At 41.6% G+C, this 18899-nt stretch overlaps 1 protein-coding gene across 1 annotated transcript in view; it reads left to right on the top strand.

The window, feature by feature from the left end:
- rimbp2b (RIMS binding protein 2b) overlaps positions 1–18899 on the top strand; it is a 108978-nt gene that overhangs the window by 11177 nt on the left and 78902 nt on the right. The window contains exon 5 of the mRNA XM_085474820.1: positions 13704–13823. Coding sequence (XP_085330946.1) covers positions 13704–13823 — 120 coding nt within the window. The remainder of the gene's footprint in view (positions 1–13703; positions 13824–18899) is intronic.

Below are 18899 nucleotides of genomic sequence, written 5' to 3' on the forward strand. Positions count from 1 at the left end.
CACAATTATCGCCATCTGATGGTCTTCAAATAGAATTTCTGCAAAGGTTTAATTTTTCTGGATGGTTTATCCATGTTTAAAACCATCTACGTTCAACTCTCACTACTTTGGACAAAGCACGTCTTCACTGCTGGTTGTGTGGAAAGATAGCATTGAATGATTTAGTTTACTGTAATTATGGAACACAAGTGGTGGGATATTGTCTGAGTGATGGAATAAAACAATGTTAAGTCATGACATGTCTGGTTTTAAATTTCCTTCTGTTTTGCTAACTCTCTGGCTGTTCATGTCAACAAATGTAGGCTAATAAGATAAAAAAGCTAGCTTGTGGTTTGTAGCTAGTGTTTAAAAGCATCGTAAAACATTACTAATCAATGCTTTGGAATGATAGGGTGAGGTGTGTGTGGCTCAAATGGTTTGGTCTGTGTTTATTCTTTCTTTAACAAAAGGTATGCTATTACCTAACTTCTAGTTCAGTGAGTGTTTCACACAATGTGTGAGCAGACTTGCTGCACCATTGTACAAAATAATTTTGAAACCACGTGAACTGTGAATTTTGTGTATCATTATACAATCGGTGTATAGTTTTGTGGATAAGCCCAATAGCATTACTAAAATGGTAAATGGCCTGTATTTGTATAGCGCTTTACTAATACTAACTAATATGAAGAATTGCCTCCAGTGGTGGTATTGGAGAAAAACAGATAGAAATGGTCTAAGGTGCTTAACGTGCTTAGCACTTGGGATGTAGGATTGTGAGAGGAGCATGGTTCAGCATGGTCCTGAGTGACTAAAGCTATACGCTATAGTAACAGCTGGAACACGGCTGCCGTTGGCGTCTGGATGTGGCCTGGATAAGGCACGTGACCCCGCCACAGTGTGAGGCATTAGTAATATGAACAGCAGGGTCCACCGCCGCTGTTACATAACACTATCTTCACTGGGAAATCTCTGTAAAGATGGCTCTGGGAGACTCTGTGACAGCAGAGTGAAAGTAAGTGCATCATCATTGTCTACAACTACATCGCTTGCTCTGATTGTCCCGTGCATGACAAAGCAAACATGTGTCCTCGGGGTATTTCATTTCAAATCTATGCTGCTTTTTTTTTTTCTTTTTTCTTTTTAGCTTTATAAGCCTCAGGACAGATCCACCGTGTGCACATGTTCAGTGTATTTGTGTTCACGAGCTTGTCTCCAAATGTATGTATCGTTTTACGTATGCCTTTACACGTGAGGTTTTACATATATCTATGTTTATGCTTACATAGTGAACATGATTGTGTCACGCCATGGCTCCTGCAGCTCAAATGTAATGTAAGTAGATTGTGCCAGCTGTCATCACGGAGGCAGTTTGCTGTGGTGGGGACTCGCTGCTGACAACACTGGAGGTCAAAAGGGAGCCACATGCAATTATCTGAGGAATCTGCCTGCATTCATAATTGATTGTTCCTGCATCTGATCAGGGCAGTCCACTCACTCAGTTGGACAACACTGCTGTAGTGTAAACACCATGAGAGTAGATTCCACAGAAGTTAGCTCTAATGATTGGCTGTTAGAGCGATGCTATTTTTTTGCCTCTAATTTACATGTTTGACAGAGTACTGACAAACCTGTAGGGCCTAAACAAAGCTTAGGCTGATGACATAGCTTATGAATCTATGTAGAACTTTCTTAACCATATATAGAAATTACATCAATTATATAAATCGCTGACCTATAACAAAGCCACTCTAGGGGTAAAATCTAGTTTGCTTAACTGATGCAACTTAAAAAGCAATTCAAGTATTTTGCAAATACAGAACAAAGTATTGAATTAGAAAAAAGCTCTATTTAAAAAAACACCAATATAAAATGCCACTTTTGCAATGTACATGAAATGTAGATACTTCATTACAGGTTATATAAAATACTCCACTGCGTACCAGAATGTTTGCTTTATTTTGGTATGTAGTTTCTATCAGTTGGACATCTGGCTTCCAGAAAGACCAGCTGGGGGTAGCACACCAAGCAGGATTGCTTAGGTTTCAGTAACAGAGGCTTAGAGGTTTCGTCGTGAAACACAGCCAACTTCCAGCCATCACGGAAAAATATCTATTCCCCTGCTGGTTGGTTGTAGTTGTCTACGCAAGCTTATAGTTGCCAATAAAAGAGCCTTACTTGTACTCTGCAAACATTTGCTAACTAACCACTGAGTGCTAGTGAAACCTGGGAAAAGCGTAACACAAACCAGAAACTGAGAGGAAAAGTTGTGCCTTCCCATTGCAATCAACATGTTTCAGACTTTGAAACTTTGCAACTTTGAAGGCGAACGTTTCCAGTTCGTGTCACACAGTTCAGCTACCACTTAGTGAATATTTGGCCAGTGTCTGTAGACAAGTTGGCGCCTTCCATACAAATTATAGGGAATCTGTGACCAAAGCAATCACAAGGTGGTTTTTGGTGCATTACTGTATACTGCTTTCAACCAGTTTTATCATTTTCGCCAAGTGACAGTAAGCAACCTCTCGCAGCCACTCTCTAACCAGTCGAGGTTAGAGAGTTTTCCCAAGTGTGGGCGATTAACTGATCTCTAGATCCAAGTTCCTGGGATGTAACCAGTATCCAGATCTTTTCTCATATCGTGCACATATAGCATTGTATATTCAATTTCAACCAATGATAATGACAAACATGTCTTCAGATTTCTTTAACGTTTAAGTGCTTGCTCATAGGGCGTCATCCGATTGTTGGGGTTTTCTCTGTATTTATAATGTAAAGTCTTTACATGACAATATACAGCACTTTGAGGCAACTGTCATGTTGCACTCTATTAACAAAATTCTATTTTGTGAACTCAGATCTTCAGTTGTATTCACAGATGTTCTATAGGGTTTGCTGAACCATTGCCTTAATCTTGTGTTGCTCCATTCTTGGACAAATCTGCCCAAGAGTTAAATACAGGGAAATATCCTTCTGTCTCCTTGTCCCTTCATCTGAGACTCAGTCCCATACACAGTGCTGCCACCACTATGTTTCAGAGTCTTTTACAAACACCAAACAGATTGCTATGTGGCTTTTACTTTGAGTGGTTCCAATCTATGCACTCAAAGACACAGCCCTGATTGACATAGTGCTTCTTGGATAGTCTTTGCTTTGGCTCACATCTCTACAGAGGACTTTAGAAGCAGCTTTGGAGTGACAGGTGGGTTCCTAGTCTCACCCCTGATCAATGATCTTATTGCTCAGTTTGGCCTTATGGCAAATTCTAGTGAGTATCATACAGTTTGAGACTTCTGCATGAAAGTTACAAAGTGCAGTGTGGTCTTAAAGCACTTGTTAATACCATCATAACAATACTATTAGAAGTTTTAAAGATGATTGAAATCATTAATTATGGGTGGGCTTTGGTGCTGGTGACGTGGGAAATTGCTCACGTATTGCAGAAAGACTCCATACAGAAAGAGTTTAAAGAGATGTTTGTGTCCCTCTCTGACCTTTCAGCATGTCTGTGCTGGTGGTCAGCTCGGTGAGAGTAAGGGCTATTTGGAGCTGTTCTAAAACGTAGATGATCGTGCCTGAGGTTGGGGGTTGGGAATGATTATTCGGATCTTGCCAAAATCCACAGGCAGTGATGATTATTTGTTGGGATTTGCTTTGTAATAAAAAAGCTTATCTCCACAGGTTCATCTCAGTCTTTATCTCTGTCTCTACCTTTGTGCTTACTGCGTCTGCTTCGCCCACACTGCACTCAGATGTTACAGGTTAATTTATCCAAACTTATACAATCAGATTTTTTTCCGCTGGGAGCTATTCACGGTCTGCTTTATGTGATGTATTTGCTTTATAGTTAAAACAGCAGGCGACAAAAAGCAGGATTTTGTAATGTCTGAAGTGGCTTTTGAAGAGATCGAGTCCAGTGTTTGTGTCCTTTATGTGGACACATTCTACTCTGTGTATTGCCCACCATGCTGGAGGTTAATTGCGCGCTCTTTGATAACATATTATTGGCAGGCAGCACCATGGATACGCCGTGCCAGTCACTTCAAGGTACACTAGCTGTTTCTCGACCACTTTTAAAGTTGAGAGTGATTAATGGGATGCTAATGTGCTCCAGAGTTAATGCTCTTGTTTATATGAGGATGTAATTGATTCTGATGTCCTGATCAAGTGAAATTTCACAGCGGATTACTTGAGGGGGGGAAAAAAAGGCTTGTCTCTGGAGTATGTTTTGCCACACAGTCATTTCCTTTTTGTCATTCCAGTTTGCTAACGTTATGAGAAGTTACTCTGCATTGTTTTATGTTATAGGTCTCTACGGGTTAGTAAGCTTGCTGTCCAATCCACTGCTTCTATGCTGGCCCATCAGTGAACGGGGGCATGGGATAATTGCATAAAGAAGCTGTAATAAGGTGGATTGAATTAGCTTTGCCCTGACTAAAATGAATTAAAGAGGTCATCATGACATGCAGACTCTTTAACAGACTCATTACACCTGCTCAACCAAATATATCATAATATGCTGTGTTAACTTAGAGACATTGGGAATCTAGGATTACAACCCAAATGCCTGTACGCTGGAATAATTGTCAGGATTCAATTAGTTTAATTGGCAATGTTTGAAGGCAACATTCATAAGAGAAAGATGAAAACAAAGTTCAGTGGCAATCGTGAGGGTAAAGGAATGTTGATTTTTCTTTCTGCTTTGCCAGACTTGATATTTACACACTGATGATAATGTTTCGTTTTTTAATGTTACTAAATGTAGTCAGGCGTCTATTTATGGCTACACAAATTATATGATCAGGTCGTCAGAACATTATCTGTCAGCTTTTTTAGGAAATCACTTAAACAAGTAGTCCCAGTTTCTTATTGTGTGAGGATTTTATGCCATCTATCAATTTTCCAAAACACTTATCCAACTCATACATCTGGCATACAGCAAAAGGCAGTTTACCAGTCTGGCTCAGTGCAAACACAGAGAGACACAGTCTTTTACGTTTACACCAAAGGCCAATTTAGAATCACCAATTAAACTAACAAGCATTGCATTGTGGGAGAAAGTCAGACTACCTAGCAGGCACAGGGAGATCATGGAAACTCCACAGAGAAAAGGCCTGGCCCAGGAATCTTCTAACCTGCTAACCAGATCTCTGTCATGTTGAGTCAAATGTTTCTCAACTTTCACAAAGTCAGTATTGAGTGGAGGAGATGCCGTGAGGCCACCGATGGCTGAAATCACAATACTTTATGTGTGTGGTGAGGATAATTACATTTTGGGCAATTCAGTAGCTGCATGATCTTATAATTATATTCCTATTTTCAAAATAAGAATAAAGACTATAAGATAAACATCCCCCTGTCTTTATCTCAGAAGCATTCCTGCATCTGTGTGTTCATATAGTAAGGGAAAGATATCCCCTACATGTCCTACTTTGGTGGTACATTGCTAAAAAATATAGTATGTGAGTAGGCTACAATCCAAATGGGTGAACATTATGGTGTCCAATTGTGATCCATTTCATGATTCTACAAGTTAATGTGAAAGTTTGATCAAGAAGGCAGGAAAATGCATTATTCAGTTTCCTGAGCTAGAAACTGCAGTTTGTGCTAAACTCTAAAAGATGTAAAGGGCAACTGATACTCTTTCCACCTTTAAACACCTGATTCTCCATTTGACTCCAAGTTTAGTCGAACAGATCACACCAATATTAAGACAAAGCAAACAGTCTATTCTTTGCGGTTCCATTTTCTTTTTCAAGGTTTTCTAATTAATAAAATGAGTCTACTTTACCAATAGAAAACTCCTCATGCCAGGATTCCAGAATGTCAGAGAACTGTAAGGTTTCCTAACCATTTAGTTTTGGTGCCTAAACCTAACCACATAAGAAAAAGTAAAAAGCAGTTGTTAAGGAAACATTTCATCACATAAAACCAAAACATAAGACTGGAACTATGGTTGCGGGCTAACTAGCTCTATCACCAGCTCTTCACCCTCCAGTTGAGGACTTTGCTCTGCAAAAGTGAACTGTAATCTCGTGTGTCTGATGATGTTATGGTTGGTGCCTACTGCACCAAAGCACACCCTGAGCACATCCCTGAATTGCCAGTGACATCTGACAAGTTGATGTGAAACCATTTTGTGCGACTATTTTTGTGTGGCGGTTGGCTTCTATATATACCGTATTTTTCGGACCATAAGGTGCACCGGATTATAAGGTGCATTAACCGAAACAAAACTGTCAGATAAGTTAACTTAACTAACTCTTCTTGCTTCCTCCACTTCTGTACCATTGAGACATTAATGTTGAATTCTCTGGCAGCTGCTCTATTCCCATGTTGTTGCAGTATATTAATGACTAACCTCGTATTGTGGATGGATTATCTCAGTTGTTCTCCTGACTGAAGTTTGGTCCGTTTACAGCATCCTGCCATGCGATTGCATTTGCCCCTAACCATCGGGAACCCTCACGTTAACTTTTATTGAGTGGAAAAAAGTTAGCATTCATCCTCCAGCTTTACAGTAGCTGTATCCCAAAACGAAGGCCGCATCCTTCAGAGGACTGTGGTCTGTGTGGGCCAGGTCCTTCGAACACTGAGAAGGCCGGAAGTGCGAGGCTATGAAATGGGACAGTCTAGCCTTCAGATTTGCGTCACCGCTGTTTCAGTGGAGTTTAATAAACTCAGCCGTCTGCTCCTTGCTGTCTAAAATATATCAGGACACTGGCGTAAATTCTCGACCGTCTCACACACTGTTTGATGTTTTATTCAGCTCTGTGAAAATCCCGGAGGAACCCACCCAATGGATTCATAAAGTTTTTTTTTTATTTTAATATTATTTATTATTTATTTGTTTATTTTTTTAAATTTAATCTAATAACTTTGATCTCAGCCAAACCGATTTACTCCAAAACAAATAACACACCGAAAAAAGCCAGTTATCTGAGTGACTTATACATCATGTTTAACCTGATTAGCGAAAGACAGCAGGGGTCTGAAAATGATGAAGCCAGGAGTTCGCTGCTCCCGCCGGCTCGAGTGACCATTGACCCCCCCGGCTAGCTATTGAGCGGGTGAGTAACAGACGTCTCCGAAAACATTGGAGCACTTTTCCAAATATGCGATGTCTTGATAAACCAAACAGATATTTAAAGTTTACACGGCTACTTTGTTAAAAGTTACGTTTGTGACCCAGAAAGATTAATAAAAGTAATATTAAAACTTAGTAGCGGCCGCCATTGTTGGAAACTGGAATTGGCAGGGCTGCGCTATGAATTCTGGGATATGATGGGCCTAAAAGGCCACACCCGACCCATCCTTCAAATTCGGGGAAAATGAAGGACGGATTTGTCAGCCGCATTTGAAGGACTCGATGAATTGGGACAGCCTTTGTCGCCTGGCTGTGACATAATCGGCCTTCAAATGCGGCCTCCGAAGGATGTAGCCTACGTTTTGGGACCCAGCTAGTGTTTATGTTATGCTAACATAGCTGTGTCGCTAGCAATCACGTAGCACATCATTATATACCAGCTAGTCCAATTTCAGTAACCCTACAAACATCACTGCTGTTTAGTTTTCTGTCTTCATTTATGTTGGAAGTGATAGCAGAGCTGTACATTTTAATTTTCTAAGAAATCTGTCACACAGAACATGATATGTTTAGGTGGAAACTTCCTGCTAACTTCTAATGCTGTTAAATTTAATAAATTCTGTTTTCATGGATGCCTGGAAATTAAACTTTACACCTGGTAAAGCAGGTAAAGATGAAAGAATTTAGACAGTTCTTACCTCTCAGTGATGCCGCAGTGTTCGTTTGACTTTGGGACCTGAAGCGGAGTTTGGACCTGGATTGCTCCGTGCGGCTCCTGACTATGGCAGCCGTAATGCTCCAACAAGCCATCAAGCAGTGCAGCCTACCAAAGTTTTAATAAAGCGTTTTTTGACAGATTTTTGAGCACCATGTACCACATAAAATCAGTTCGAGGTCAGTAAGCACAACCAGAATTCATACATAAGGTGCACTGGATTATAAAGCGCACTTAATTTTTAAATTTTTGAGAAACTTAAAGGATTTTAAGTGCGCCTTATACTCCAAAAAATATGTATATTTTCTCTCTATGACTACTGTAGTATATGGATGGCCTCTTTAAGGAACAAGCATTTGCGTGGACTTAACAAAGTGCCGGATGTAAACACAAATTGTAATTTTTTCACAAATGTCTATGAAGTGAAGACACACAAATGTGTGTGAATTAGATTAGAGAGAGGAGCTTCCGAGTGACTGAGCACTTATGGGCGGTGAGACGGATAGAGGCAGGGAGTGCATGGCTTTAAGAGTTGTACCCTGTGGCATGGGTGCGGGGCAGGACAGAGACAGAGACAGCCTGTGTCCAGATGTCTGTTTGTGTTATGGAGTTTCTAGCACTGCCTCCTTCCATGAGAGACAAACACTAATTGCCAGCCCGGGGCGGGTTGGAGATGTGCAGCTGGGGACATGTGGCTAAAAATAGCACTGCTTGTTCCCATGAGTGGCGGGCACACAGCACCATAGCATTAGTATTCAGCACTAAAACATGGCATGGACAAAAAAGGTCATCTTCTGGGCATGGCCACAAATGTCAGGGTTGGGTATACAGCAACACCAACACAGGGTGGTGAGCAGCAAAAAGCACCTTAGGCTTTACCCCCATATGGATCAACCTACTGAACCATTGTCCTCTGTTTGAACACTCGCAGGAAAATGTCACTTGGAAAGAGCCGAGCGAGTGTCATGACATTCCGTGTTTTTGTTTGTAGCCCAGCAGCATCCATGCTGGATCCAGTCTTTCCCTCCGTGGAGCAACAGCCTTCCGTGCTTGAGTTGAGTTACAGCTCTTCCTTTATGACACAACAGTAGCATCTGGTTCCACCTGACTGGAGCCATGAATAATTTAACAGGGGGCATTATTATTCCAGCCAGCTCCACTAGCCTGGCAATAACAAGAAGTTTAGGTAGTGCTATCAGTGTTGCTGGCTAAGTGGAGAATATGGAGAGAGGATGTTATTTTAGCCTGTTGCACTCAAAAAAAAAAAAAAAAAATTATATATATATATATATATATATATATATATATATATATATATATATATAAAACAAACACCCAGCACGCCCCTGCGGGCGGTTTATCCTTCAAGCTCGGGTCCTCTACCAGAGGCCTGGGAGCTTGAGGGTCCTGCGCAGTATCTTAGCTGTTCCCAGGATTGCGCTCTTCTGGACAGAGATCTCCGATGTTATTCCCGGGATCTGCTGGAGCCACTCGCCTAGCTTGGGAGTCACCGCACCTAGTGCTCCGATTACCACGGGGACCACCATTACCTTCACCCTCCACATCCTCTCGAGCTCTTCTCTGAGCCCTTGGTATTTCTCCAGCTTCTCGTGTTCCTTCTTCCTGATATTGCTGTCATTCGGAACCGCTACATCGATCACTACGGCCGTCTTCTTCTGTTTGTCTACCACCACTATGTCCGGTTGGTTAGCCACCACCATTTTGTCCGTCTGTATCTGGAAGTCCCACAGGATCTTAGCTCGGTCATTCTCCACCACCCTTGGGGGCATCTCCCATTTTGACCTCGGGACTTCCAGGTTATACTCGGCACAGATGTTCCTGTACACTATGCCGGCCACTTGGTTATGGCGTTCCATGTATGCCTTGCCTGCTAGCATCTTGCACCCTGCTGCTATGTGCTGGATTGTCTCTGGGGCATCTTTACACAGCCTGCACCTGGGGTCTTGCCTGGTGTGATAGACCCCAGCCTCTATGGATCTTGTACTCAGAGCTTGTTCTTGTGCTGCCATGATTAGTGCCTCTGTGCTGTCTTTCAGTCCAGCTTTGTCCAGCCACTGGTAGGATTTCTGGATATCAGCCACCTCCTCTATCTGCCGGTGGTACATACCGTGCAGGGGCCTGTCCTTCCATGATGGTTCCTCGTCTCCCCCCTCTTTCTTGGGTTTCTGCTGCCTGAGGTATTCACTGAGCACTCGGTCAGTTGGGGCCATATATATATATATATATATATATATATATATATATATCTACCTACCTACCAAGGAGATGCTCTGTCCCCACTGCTGTTCTGCATAGGCCTGAACCCCCTCAGTGAGATCATTAACAAGACTGGCTACGGATACCGACTACGGAACGGAGCAGTTGTCAGCCACCTCCTGTACATGGATGACATCAAGCTGTATGCCAAGAGTGAACGAGACATCGATTCACTGATCCACACTACCAGGCTATACAGCAATGACATTGGAATGTCGTTCGGACTGGAGAAGTGTAGTCGGATGGTAACAAAGAGAGGGAAGGTAGTCAGAACTGAGGGGATTGAACTACCAGAAGGCAACATTGCAGACATAGAGGACAGTTACAAGTACCTGGGGATCCCGCAGGCAAATGGGAACCATGAAGAGGCCGCTAGAAAGGCTGCAACCACCAAGTACCTGCAGAGGGTCAGGCAAGTCCTGAGGAGTCAGCTGAATGGTAAGAACAAGATCCGGGCCATCAACACATACGCCCTGCCCGTGATCAGGTACCCTGCTGGGGTAATAGGCTGGCCAAAGGAGGAGATAGAAGCCACTGACATAAAGACAAGAAAGCTCCTGACCATGCATGGAGGGTTTCACCCCAAGTCCAGCACCCTGAGGCTGTACGCTAAGCGGAAGGAAGGGGGCCGGGGACTGGTGAGTGTCAGCACCACAGTCCAGGATGAGACAAGGAACATCCAAGAATACATTGGGAAGATGGCCCCAACTGACCGAGTGCTCAGTGAATACCTCAGGCAGCAGAAACCCAAGAAAGAGGAGGGAGACGAGGAACCATCATGGAAGGACAGGCCCCTGCACGGTATGTACCACCGGCAGATAGAGGAGGTGGCTGATATCCAGAAATCCTACCAGTGGCTGGACAAAGCTGGACTGAAAGACAGCACAGAGGCACTAATCATGGCAGCACAAGAACAAGCTCTGAGTACAAGATCCATAGAGGCTGGGGTCTATCACACCAGGCAAGACCCCAGGTGCAGGCTGTGTAAAGATGCCCCAGAGACAATCCAGCACATAACAGCAGGGTGCAAGATGCTAGCAGGCAAGGCATACATGGAACGCCATAACCAAGTGGCCGGCATAGTGTACAGGAACATCTGTGCCGAGTATAACCTAGAAGTCCCGAGGTCAAAATGGGAGATGCCCCCAAGGGTGGTGGAGAATGACCGAGCTAAGATCCTGTGGGACTTCCAGATACAGACGGACAAAATGGTGGTGGCTAACCAACCGGACATAGTGGTGGTAGACAAACAGAAGAAGACGGCCGTAGTGATCGATGTAGCGGTTCCGAATGACAGCAATATCAGGAAGAAGGAACACGAGAAGCTGGAGAAATACCAAGGGCTCAGAGAAGAGCTCGAGAGGATGTGGAGGGTGAAGGTAACGGTGGTCCCCGTGGTAATCGGAGCACTAGGTGCGGTGACTCCCAAGCTAGGCGAGTGGCTCCAGCAGATCCCGGGAATAACATCGGAGATCTCTGTCCAGAAGAGCGCAGTCCTGGGAACAGCTAAGATACTGCGCAGGACCCTCAAGCTCCCAGGCCTCTGGTAGAGGACCCGAGCTTGAAGGATAAACCGCCCGCAGGGGCGTGCTGGGTGATTTTTATATATATATATATATATATATATATATATATATATATATATATATATATATATATCTGTTGAATGAATGTAATTTCATCATGCCACCACATGTCCATAGTTGAATGAACTAATACATGATTAGAAAATATTACAAATATCAGTCTTGTTGTTGACATTATTTTCTGTAATTGTCTGCTGTTAACAGGATCCAACATTATCGTTATCACTAGTTGTTCCTCCTTTAACACTTCTTTCAAGCCATTTCCTTATTTTTTTTGTGCTAAATGTTCTTCAGCTGCTGTGTAGATTGTCATGGACCGCAGAATTAATTAAGAGTCATTTTGTGTTGAGGATGCTTAGTACTGCCGTAGGTTTGTGCAGACGATACATGTTGGTAAAGCAAAACACCTGGTTGTTTCCATTGTTCTGTGGAGGGGTGAATTTAAGTGCTAGAAGGGGTGAATTGGATTTAAACATGAAATGTCACAGTTTGTGAGCACACAAAAACTGTGGAAAAATGTTACGTTTGTCAAAGTTGGATTTCACTAACTGCATTTGGAAAGCTCTGTTGAAACAACCAGGTGAAATCAATCTTTGACTCAGTGTCTCATTAAACCCGTACTGTATTGTACCAGACGCTAATTTTATTTTTCTTTGCTATACTTAGCCAATGATATCCCAGATGATTCTCCTTGATGAAACATAATATGATCAAGATTTGTAAAATGGATTTCATTTTTATTCAGCATGACCTGAAATGAGTGACTGAGACCATAAATGCAATAGCAAAGTGTTTACAGAGGTCCAGTAAACTTCTACAGGACCAGAAGTATTTTACAACACACGTAAGAGACTTCATTTTACAGACCTAGAAGCTGCAGCCATCTTTTATCAATATAGCTCATTTCCAGCTTCTGAAATGAGCTATATTGTGATGATGGAAAGACGCTGTCTCTCAAATGAATTAAACCTGCTAACAGTTGTCTTTGGGCACTGAGGACTGGCTAGCTTCTGCTAAATGAAGCTAGACTGTAACACTCCCTACCAAGTCTCAGTTATAGCACAGAGGCTAACAGTAGCCTGGCTAACAATAGAGGACAAACAGATTTCCACACAAAGTCAATCTGTGTGTGTGTGATCACTTTGAGACAGCAAAATGTACCTGGAGTATACTAGAAAACAAAACAACGCAGTATAGGATTGAGCTAGATTTGTTAACTATAAACTTATAAAAAGTAGTTCTGTAACTGGTAGCTCTGAAGCTGTGTTAGCTTAACAACCTTCCAACATTTGTTCCTGCTTGCGTTGATTAGAACTTTTTCCGTGGTATGCAGCACGGGCAATAGTTAGCAATGAAAGAGTCACTGTTCTTCTCATTGGGTGCAGACATAGATCTAGTTTACACCAGCAAGAAGGAGTCATTTAATAACTATAAACATAATATATTTAAAGTAATCAAGCATTTTTATATCTAAATAATCAAACAAGTGCCTTAGTTGACTTTTTTGAGTGTGACATCTTATACTTATGTGGGTTTGTTAGTGCTTAAGAGATATTTTTCAATGATACACGACATTAGCATGTTGCTTGTTTGTTTGCAGATTTGAGAAACTATGTAAAATGAGCTGTTTTGAAATACTTTGATATATATTGAATATAATTTAATTAGTCTCTAACAACTGCATTTATAGTTAAATGCAGTTGTCGGAGTTTGCTAAAAGCAGCAGGTGGGCAGGTAGTTGAGCATGCTTTGCTGTCAGACTGAATCCGTGAAGATCAATAAAGAGAAACACACATTCTGCTTGCACTGCGTTAGTGTATCTGTTAGAGCTGTTAGAGCTGTTAGAGCTGCTTTCCCACTCAGAACTCCTGCTGGCTGTTAGCAGCCAGTCACCTACACTTACAGATCGAGTGGTAGCAGATTTCATCACCAGTGGGACTCAGCAAAAGTAGTGAAAGGTTATTTGGAATACAGCAAATCCCAACAAAAAAGCTGCACATAAACCTCCCATTGCTATTGTGACAAATAACTCCCCCACCTTCCCTGTCCCCCACTGCAGAGAAATGAAGCTTTTCCCCTCCACATTTTGGACGAGCTTTGTCTTCTAGAGGACTACAGCCAAGCTCGGCGACTTAACCCAGAGACCCTGAGACACCAAAGGCTACAGCAGAAGTTACTGGTGAGTTCTCTGTGTGTGAGGGAGATAAAGTCTCGTTAATGCTGAACTTTTCATGGGCCATTAAGGCCGGCTGAAGACCGCTGTCAAGGCGTTTGCTTTCGGCGCTTTTTGGCTTTCATGTCCTTCTCCCTGCTTTCGACTGTCAAGTTGTGAACCATGCTTTTTTTCCCAGTTGTTGGTTTAATTTTAAATGAGCTGTGAAAACACATCTGCTGTTCATTTAGAGCCTTCATTGAGCCTGATTGGGGTCAAAGTGGCAGTTTCTTTACTGACCATGTGAACAAACTTAGGCCTTCACCTCTTTCCTGTCTAATAATTACACCAAACCTACAGGAAGATGTTGGTAGCACCCCAAAATGTAGGATGCTTTGAAAGATATCAGGAAAAACAGAATGCAAATATTTGAAAATATTTGAACTGAAATTAGTATAATTTGCCATCATCAGTGGCAGAGATGCCAGCAGGATCAGCAAACTAATCTGGAAGGCTGGAACTGTCATTGGTAAGAATTTGGAGGCGTTTGAGTCAGTGAGGGTCAGAGGTCACTGAACAAACTGGTCTCCATCATGGACAGCCCATCACCCCCGCTCCACTACACACTTCTGAGGGAGCAGAGCTCCTTCTCCCTCAGACTGATTCACCTCGTTGCCATAAAGAAAATGTTAGCAACTCATTCCTGCCATTATCTATTAACTTGTAAAACAACTCTTCATTCTGTCACAGGTGAACACACCTGTCACAAGCATATTTGTGTATTACGCCTTCATACTGCTGGTTTTCTTAGATTTATAGTGTACATTTTATTTATTAATGCAATTTGCACTTCTCTCTTATATAATGTCAATCTTACATTTTACTGTCTTTATCACTTTTGTAAATATATAAATTCCAGCACTACCTCATAGTATAAGGCCTTTTCCAGGCACTTGTGACACTTTTATTTTAATTGCTTGGTTTATATATTTATTGTAGATTACCTATCTGTTTCAGATGCTCAAGCTGAGAAATGTTGATTTATTGATTGGGTCAGGGATATTAAAACAATTTAAAGGTTGTGTCATGAAAAACACCTGGTGGAACATCTCACAACTAATGAGGTTAATTAGTACCAGCATTACATATAAAAAGAGCATCCCAGAGAGCCTGAATGTTTCAGATATAAAGATAAGTGGGGCTCGTCATTCAAAGACAAAAGCCAAGCTCTTATGGCTCTACAGTAAAAACAGACACAAGTCTATGGTAGAAATCTCAGGATGGGTTTAAGAACTCCTGAAAAAAACACTGTCAGTCAACAGAGTTTGTCACTGCATCAGAAAACTGAAGTGAAATCTCTACGATCCAGAGGTCCCACAGGTCCCGAAAATTTGAAACAGTCTTTGGAAGCCATGCGTGCCACATCTTCTGGGTTTAAGACAAGTAGGACCATTCGGCTTGTCATCAGAGCTGTGTTCAAAAGCCAGCATCCAAGATGTTATTGTATGGGCCATTGGTCAACATGGCCCACTCAATAATATTTCTGAAGGCCATATTAATGGTGAACAGTATATACATGTTTTGAAACAGCAAGCAACATAGATGCCATCTGGACGAGATCTTTTTCAGGGAAACCCTTACATATTACAAAAAGACAATCCCAAAACACTTTCTGGATCTATTCCATCCCTGTCACCCATTTCTTACACTATGAAAGGTATTTCTGAAAAAGGTCCTGAACTGGTGAGCACTTTAATGGCAGTTTGTCCCATCACCTCCCAAATGCTTATGAGTGTTAAAAGAAGAGATGATGCAGCACAGTTGAAAAACAACTTTTATTATATTAGACTATTTTTATGAAATTAAAAAAGGATTATTAAAAAAACATTTAGTTTTAGCATTTGATCTGTCGTGTTTGTACAGCTGTATTAAATATCGTCTTTAAATGATTTGCTAATCATTTGATCCTGTTTTTAGTGACATTTGAGAGAGCCTTGTGATTATTATTTTTTTTTGTTTTTTTTTAGCTAATGCTGCCAAATTACTGATGAAATTATGCCGTGGTGAAGTATTTGTCTACGATTCCCAAGTCAGCATTTACTCAAACCTGCATGCAATGATCACCTAATGGGTCTTCATTCAAATCAGCCTTAAGGTCGAGGTCACATTTACAGGCAATAACTGGTGAATTGTGAGCTACTGTGACATTGAGGTTGTATGTTAGTGCTACTATGAGTTGGTGGAAATCGGTTAAGGTAATTTTTTGGACTTAAAGTAATGTTTTATATGCATACACACATACTTTTATTTAACAGTACAATCTAAGTGCAGTGAACCTGACTGTACTTTCTCGGGGCGTTAGGACACCTCATAATCGTGTTGCTGAAAATCCAGTGGACGGTAAACTGGAGGTTACCAGTGCAGAGCTGTCTTCCTCCGGCTTCCTCCAGGCTGCGATCTCACAGCGGAGGCTGCTTGTAATTCCCCCGGCTTCCCCTGACGTCTGTGGTTCAATATGAATGAGCTCCATCGATTAGATCTCAGTGTGGTGCCTGTGCAAAGGGAATGCGCGTGTGCGTGCGTATATGTACGTGTCTATGTGTGTGCATGGGACTGCTGGCTTTCTCTTCTGTGTCTCCTCAGCACTTACCAGACTGTTGTTTTCACAGAGGGTGATGTTATGGGTGACATCTTTTGGTTGAACCATAAACTGAAGCTTTGTTATTAACAGCTTTTCTGTTGCGCGTTGATGAACAATCTAACTGATGTCCTGATTTTCCTAGCGATAAGAATAACACTGGCACTAACGGTAACATAAGGAACTAGAGAAGGTGTTGTCTCTATTAAATTTCTCCTGCCATATTTTGTTGGTTTTGTGAGGAGACAATCTCCAAAAATACAGAAACACCTTCTCGCCTCACATACTGAGAGTGCGGCATTCTGGTGTTAAAGTCCATACTTCTAGTCAATAGGGGTGCAAGGTTAGCACTGCTGACTGTGATTTTATCCAAAATGAGCATAGTGTGAACTTTATTTTTTTAACCTATCTGCCTGCTTGTGACAGGACTGCTTGTTAATTAACAACATTTCTTAAGTGCTGATCTGCCATTTCAGTCACACGCAGCATTATTTGTAAAGCAACCAAACATGATTTCTTTTTAAAGAAAAGTGATTATAAATGAATTATTAATTTTTGCCTGGAGGTATTCCTGCAAATCAGTGTGATGGACAGTTATTAGTGCATCTTCCCGTGCCTGCGTTTAACTCGTAGCAGACAAAATGCTTAATGTGGAGTGCTGAGTTTATGGGATTACTTGGCAGGTGGCCTTCTTTTAGTACTAATTACAACCTTGACAACATCCTTGAGTGAGGTACGGTCACACAAAATCTTTTCCACGGTGGTTGCTGGGAAACAAATGCTTTTAAAGTTAACACACATCCTATCTTGTCATTAGATGGTGTTTTCCACTGCTCAGTCAACAGAGAAATGGACTGGGAGTGACAGGCGTATTGTAAAAGGGTGGGTGGTTTTGAAGCAGTGTTGCTGGTTTCCTCAAGCGGAAAAAGAGCTGATTATGAATCTTGAAAGATTGAAGTAGCGTCAGTAATTACTAATACTGCACGGCTCTACGTAAGACCGAGTGATGCAATGAAAAACTGACACGACGCGAGGCACTTCTGCAGTGAGCTTCATTAACCCGCTGCTCTGTTATCATCTCTGACGGAGATGTAATCAACAAGACTGCAAAGGTGTCTTCCTGGTTGAGCGGCTGTCTTCAGCCGTTACACGTTTCTATCTGTGGGTTATGCTTTTGCTTTTGGGCAAACCTCATTAAATTTGATCAAACTTTGTTCCGTGTTGTCTTTGTAGGCTTGCAGATTTGTCCTGAAGGAGAAATCTTTGGGTTGTGATTGTCATTCTGCAAAAGTTGGCATGAAAAAAAATATTTTCTTTGCCAGAGCAACTCATACTGTACGACTGCAAATGTTTTTTGAGATCAGAGTAAACGGCTCATGAAAGAAGCAATTCTCTGCTTTGTGACTTTCCTACTTGTGAGTTGTGAACCTACTTTGTAAAAATGCAAATCTTTTAAATATCATGCAGTTGTAGTCTGCTCTAATATCATTTGAATGTAATCATTGTGTTCATACTAACACAATGGTTAGAGTAGCCCCTGCAGCCAAAAATGTCACCTATCTAATAAGTGTGTGTAAAGCAAAGTGTAGAATACAAAGAGAGGAGTTATTGTGTGAGTGAAATGGGTTGCTAATGTTCATTAATGCACAGCAGTATTAAACTACATTGGCCATTATAAGCTACTCATAATTCCAGAACATACCTGCAAATTGCTCATGTATTGCTCAAACCTTCTGGATTGACCTTAGAGGAGGGAAGTCTTTCTTCTATAGAAGCGTGTGCTCACCTATGCTTTTCTCATTTGCAAAGCTTTAAGGTAATGAAATTGTTTTCAAAGGTGTCATAAAACAAAAAAAAAAAAGATAAAGTGTTCATCAAGGATCGGTCCAAGCAAGCATTTTTAGCACCGAGCATGTGATAGATGTGGGTTACATGAACAGATTTGCTCTTTGAAATGGAGAAAATTTACTGGTTTGCTGCCCGATGAAGTAATTTGATGTGTAATCCTTTTGGCAGGGACAGGCAACACAATTCCTTCAGCACAACAACCAAAAAAACGAGCTATTTATGTCTCCATATCAGTTGTTTTTAATCTATGGTCTTGAATATATCACGTGCATATTTAATACCTATAGTGTTTCTGTCTTCAGTGCTGAGACACGGATCATGGACCCAAAAACTTTTTCTCTTATTTTTGGAAAGAAAACGTAACAAAAACCTTTTCAGTAGATTTTCATATTTTACTGGTGATTTTGTGCATGCAGTTTTTATGTCACCGTGTCCATACAGGCTGATGTTGATGCTCTCACCTGGTTCTTTCTGACTGCCCAAAAAACTGCCCAAAGATGTTGCCGAGATAGCTTTGAAGTGGAAGGTCTTAATTCTAGAAGGGCTTTACTTACAGTCGTATGTTTAACATTAGAACGGATCAAGTTGCCATGGCAACTGTGCCCCGCTGGTCTGCG

This window comes from Copadichromis virginalis, linkage group LG12, assembly GCF_057382275.1.
Source record: "Copadichromis virginalis isolate Kocher_CV1m ecotype Utaka linkage group LG12, C_Virginalis_male_GT1.1, whole genome shotgun sequence".
NCBI lineage: Eukaryota > Metazoa > Chordata > Actinopteri > Cichliformes > Cichlidae > Copadichromis > Copadichromis virginalis.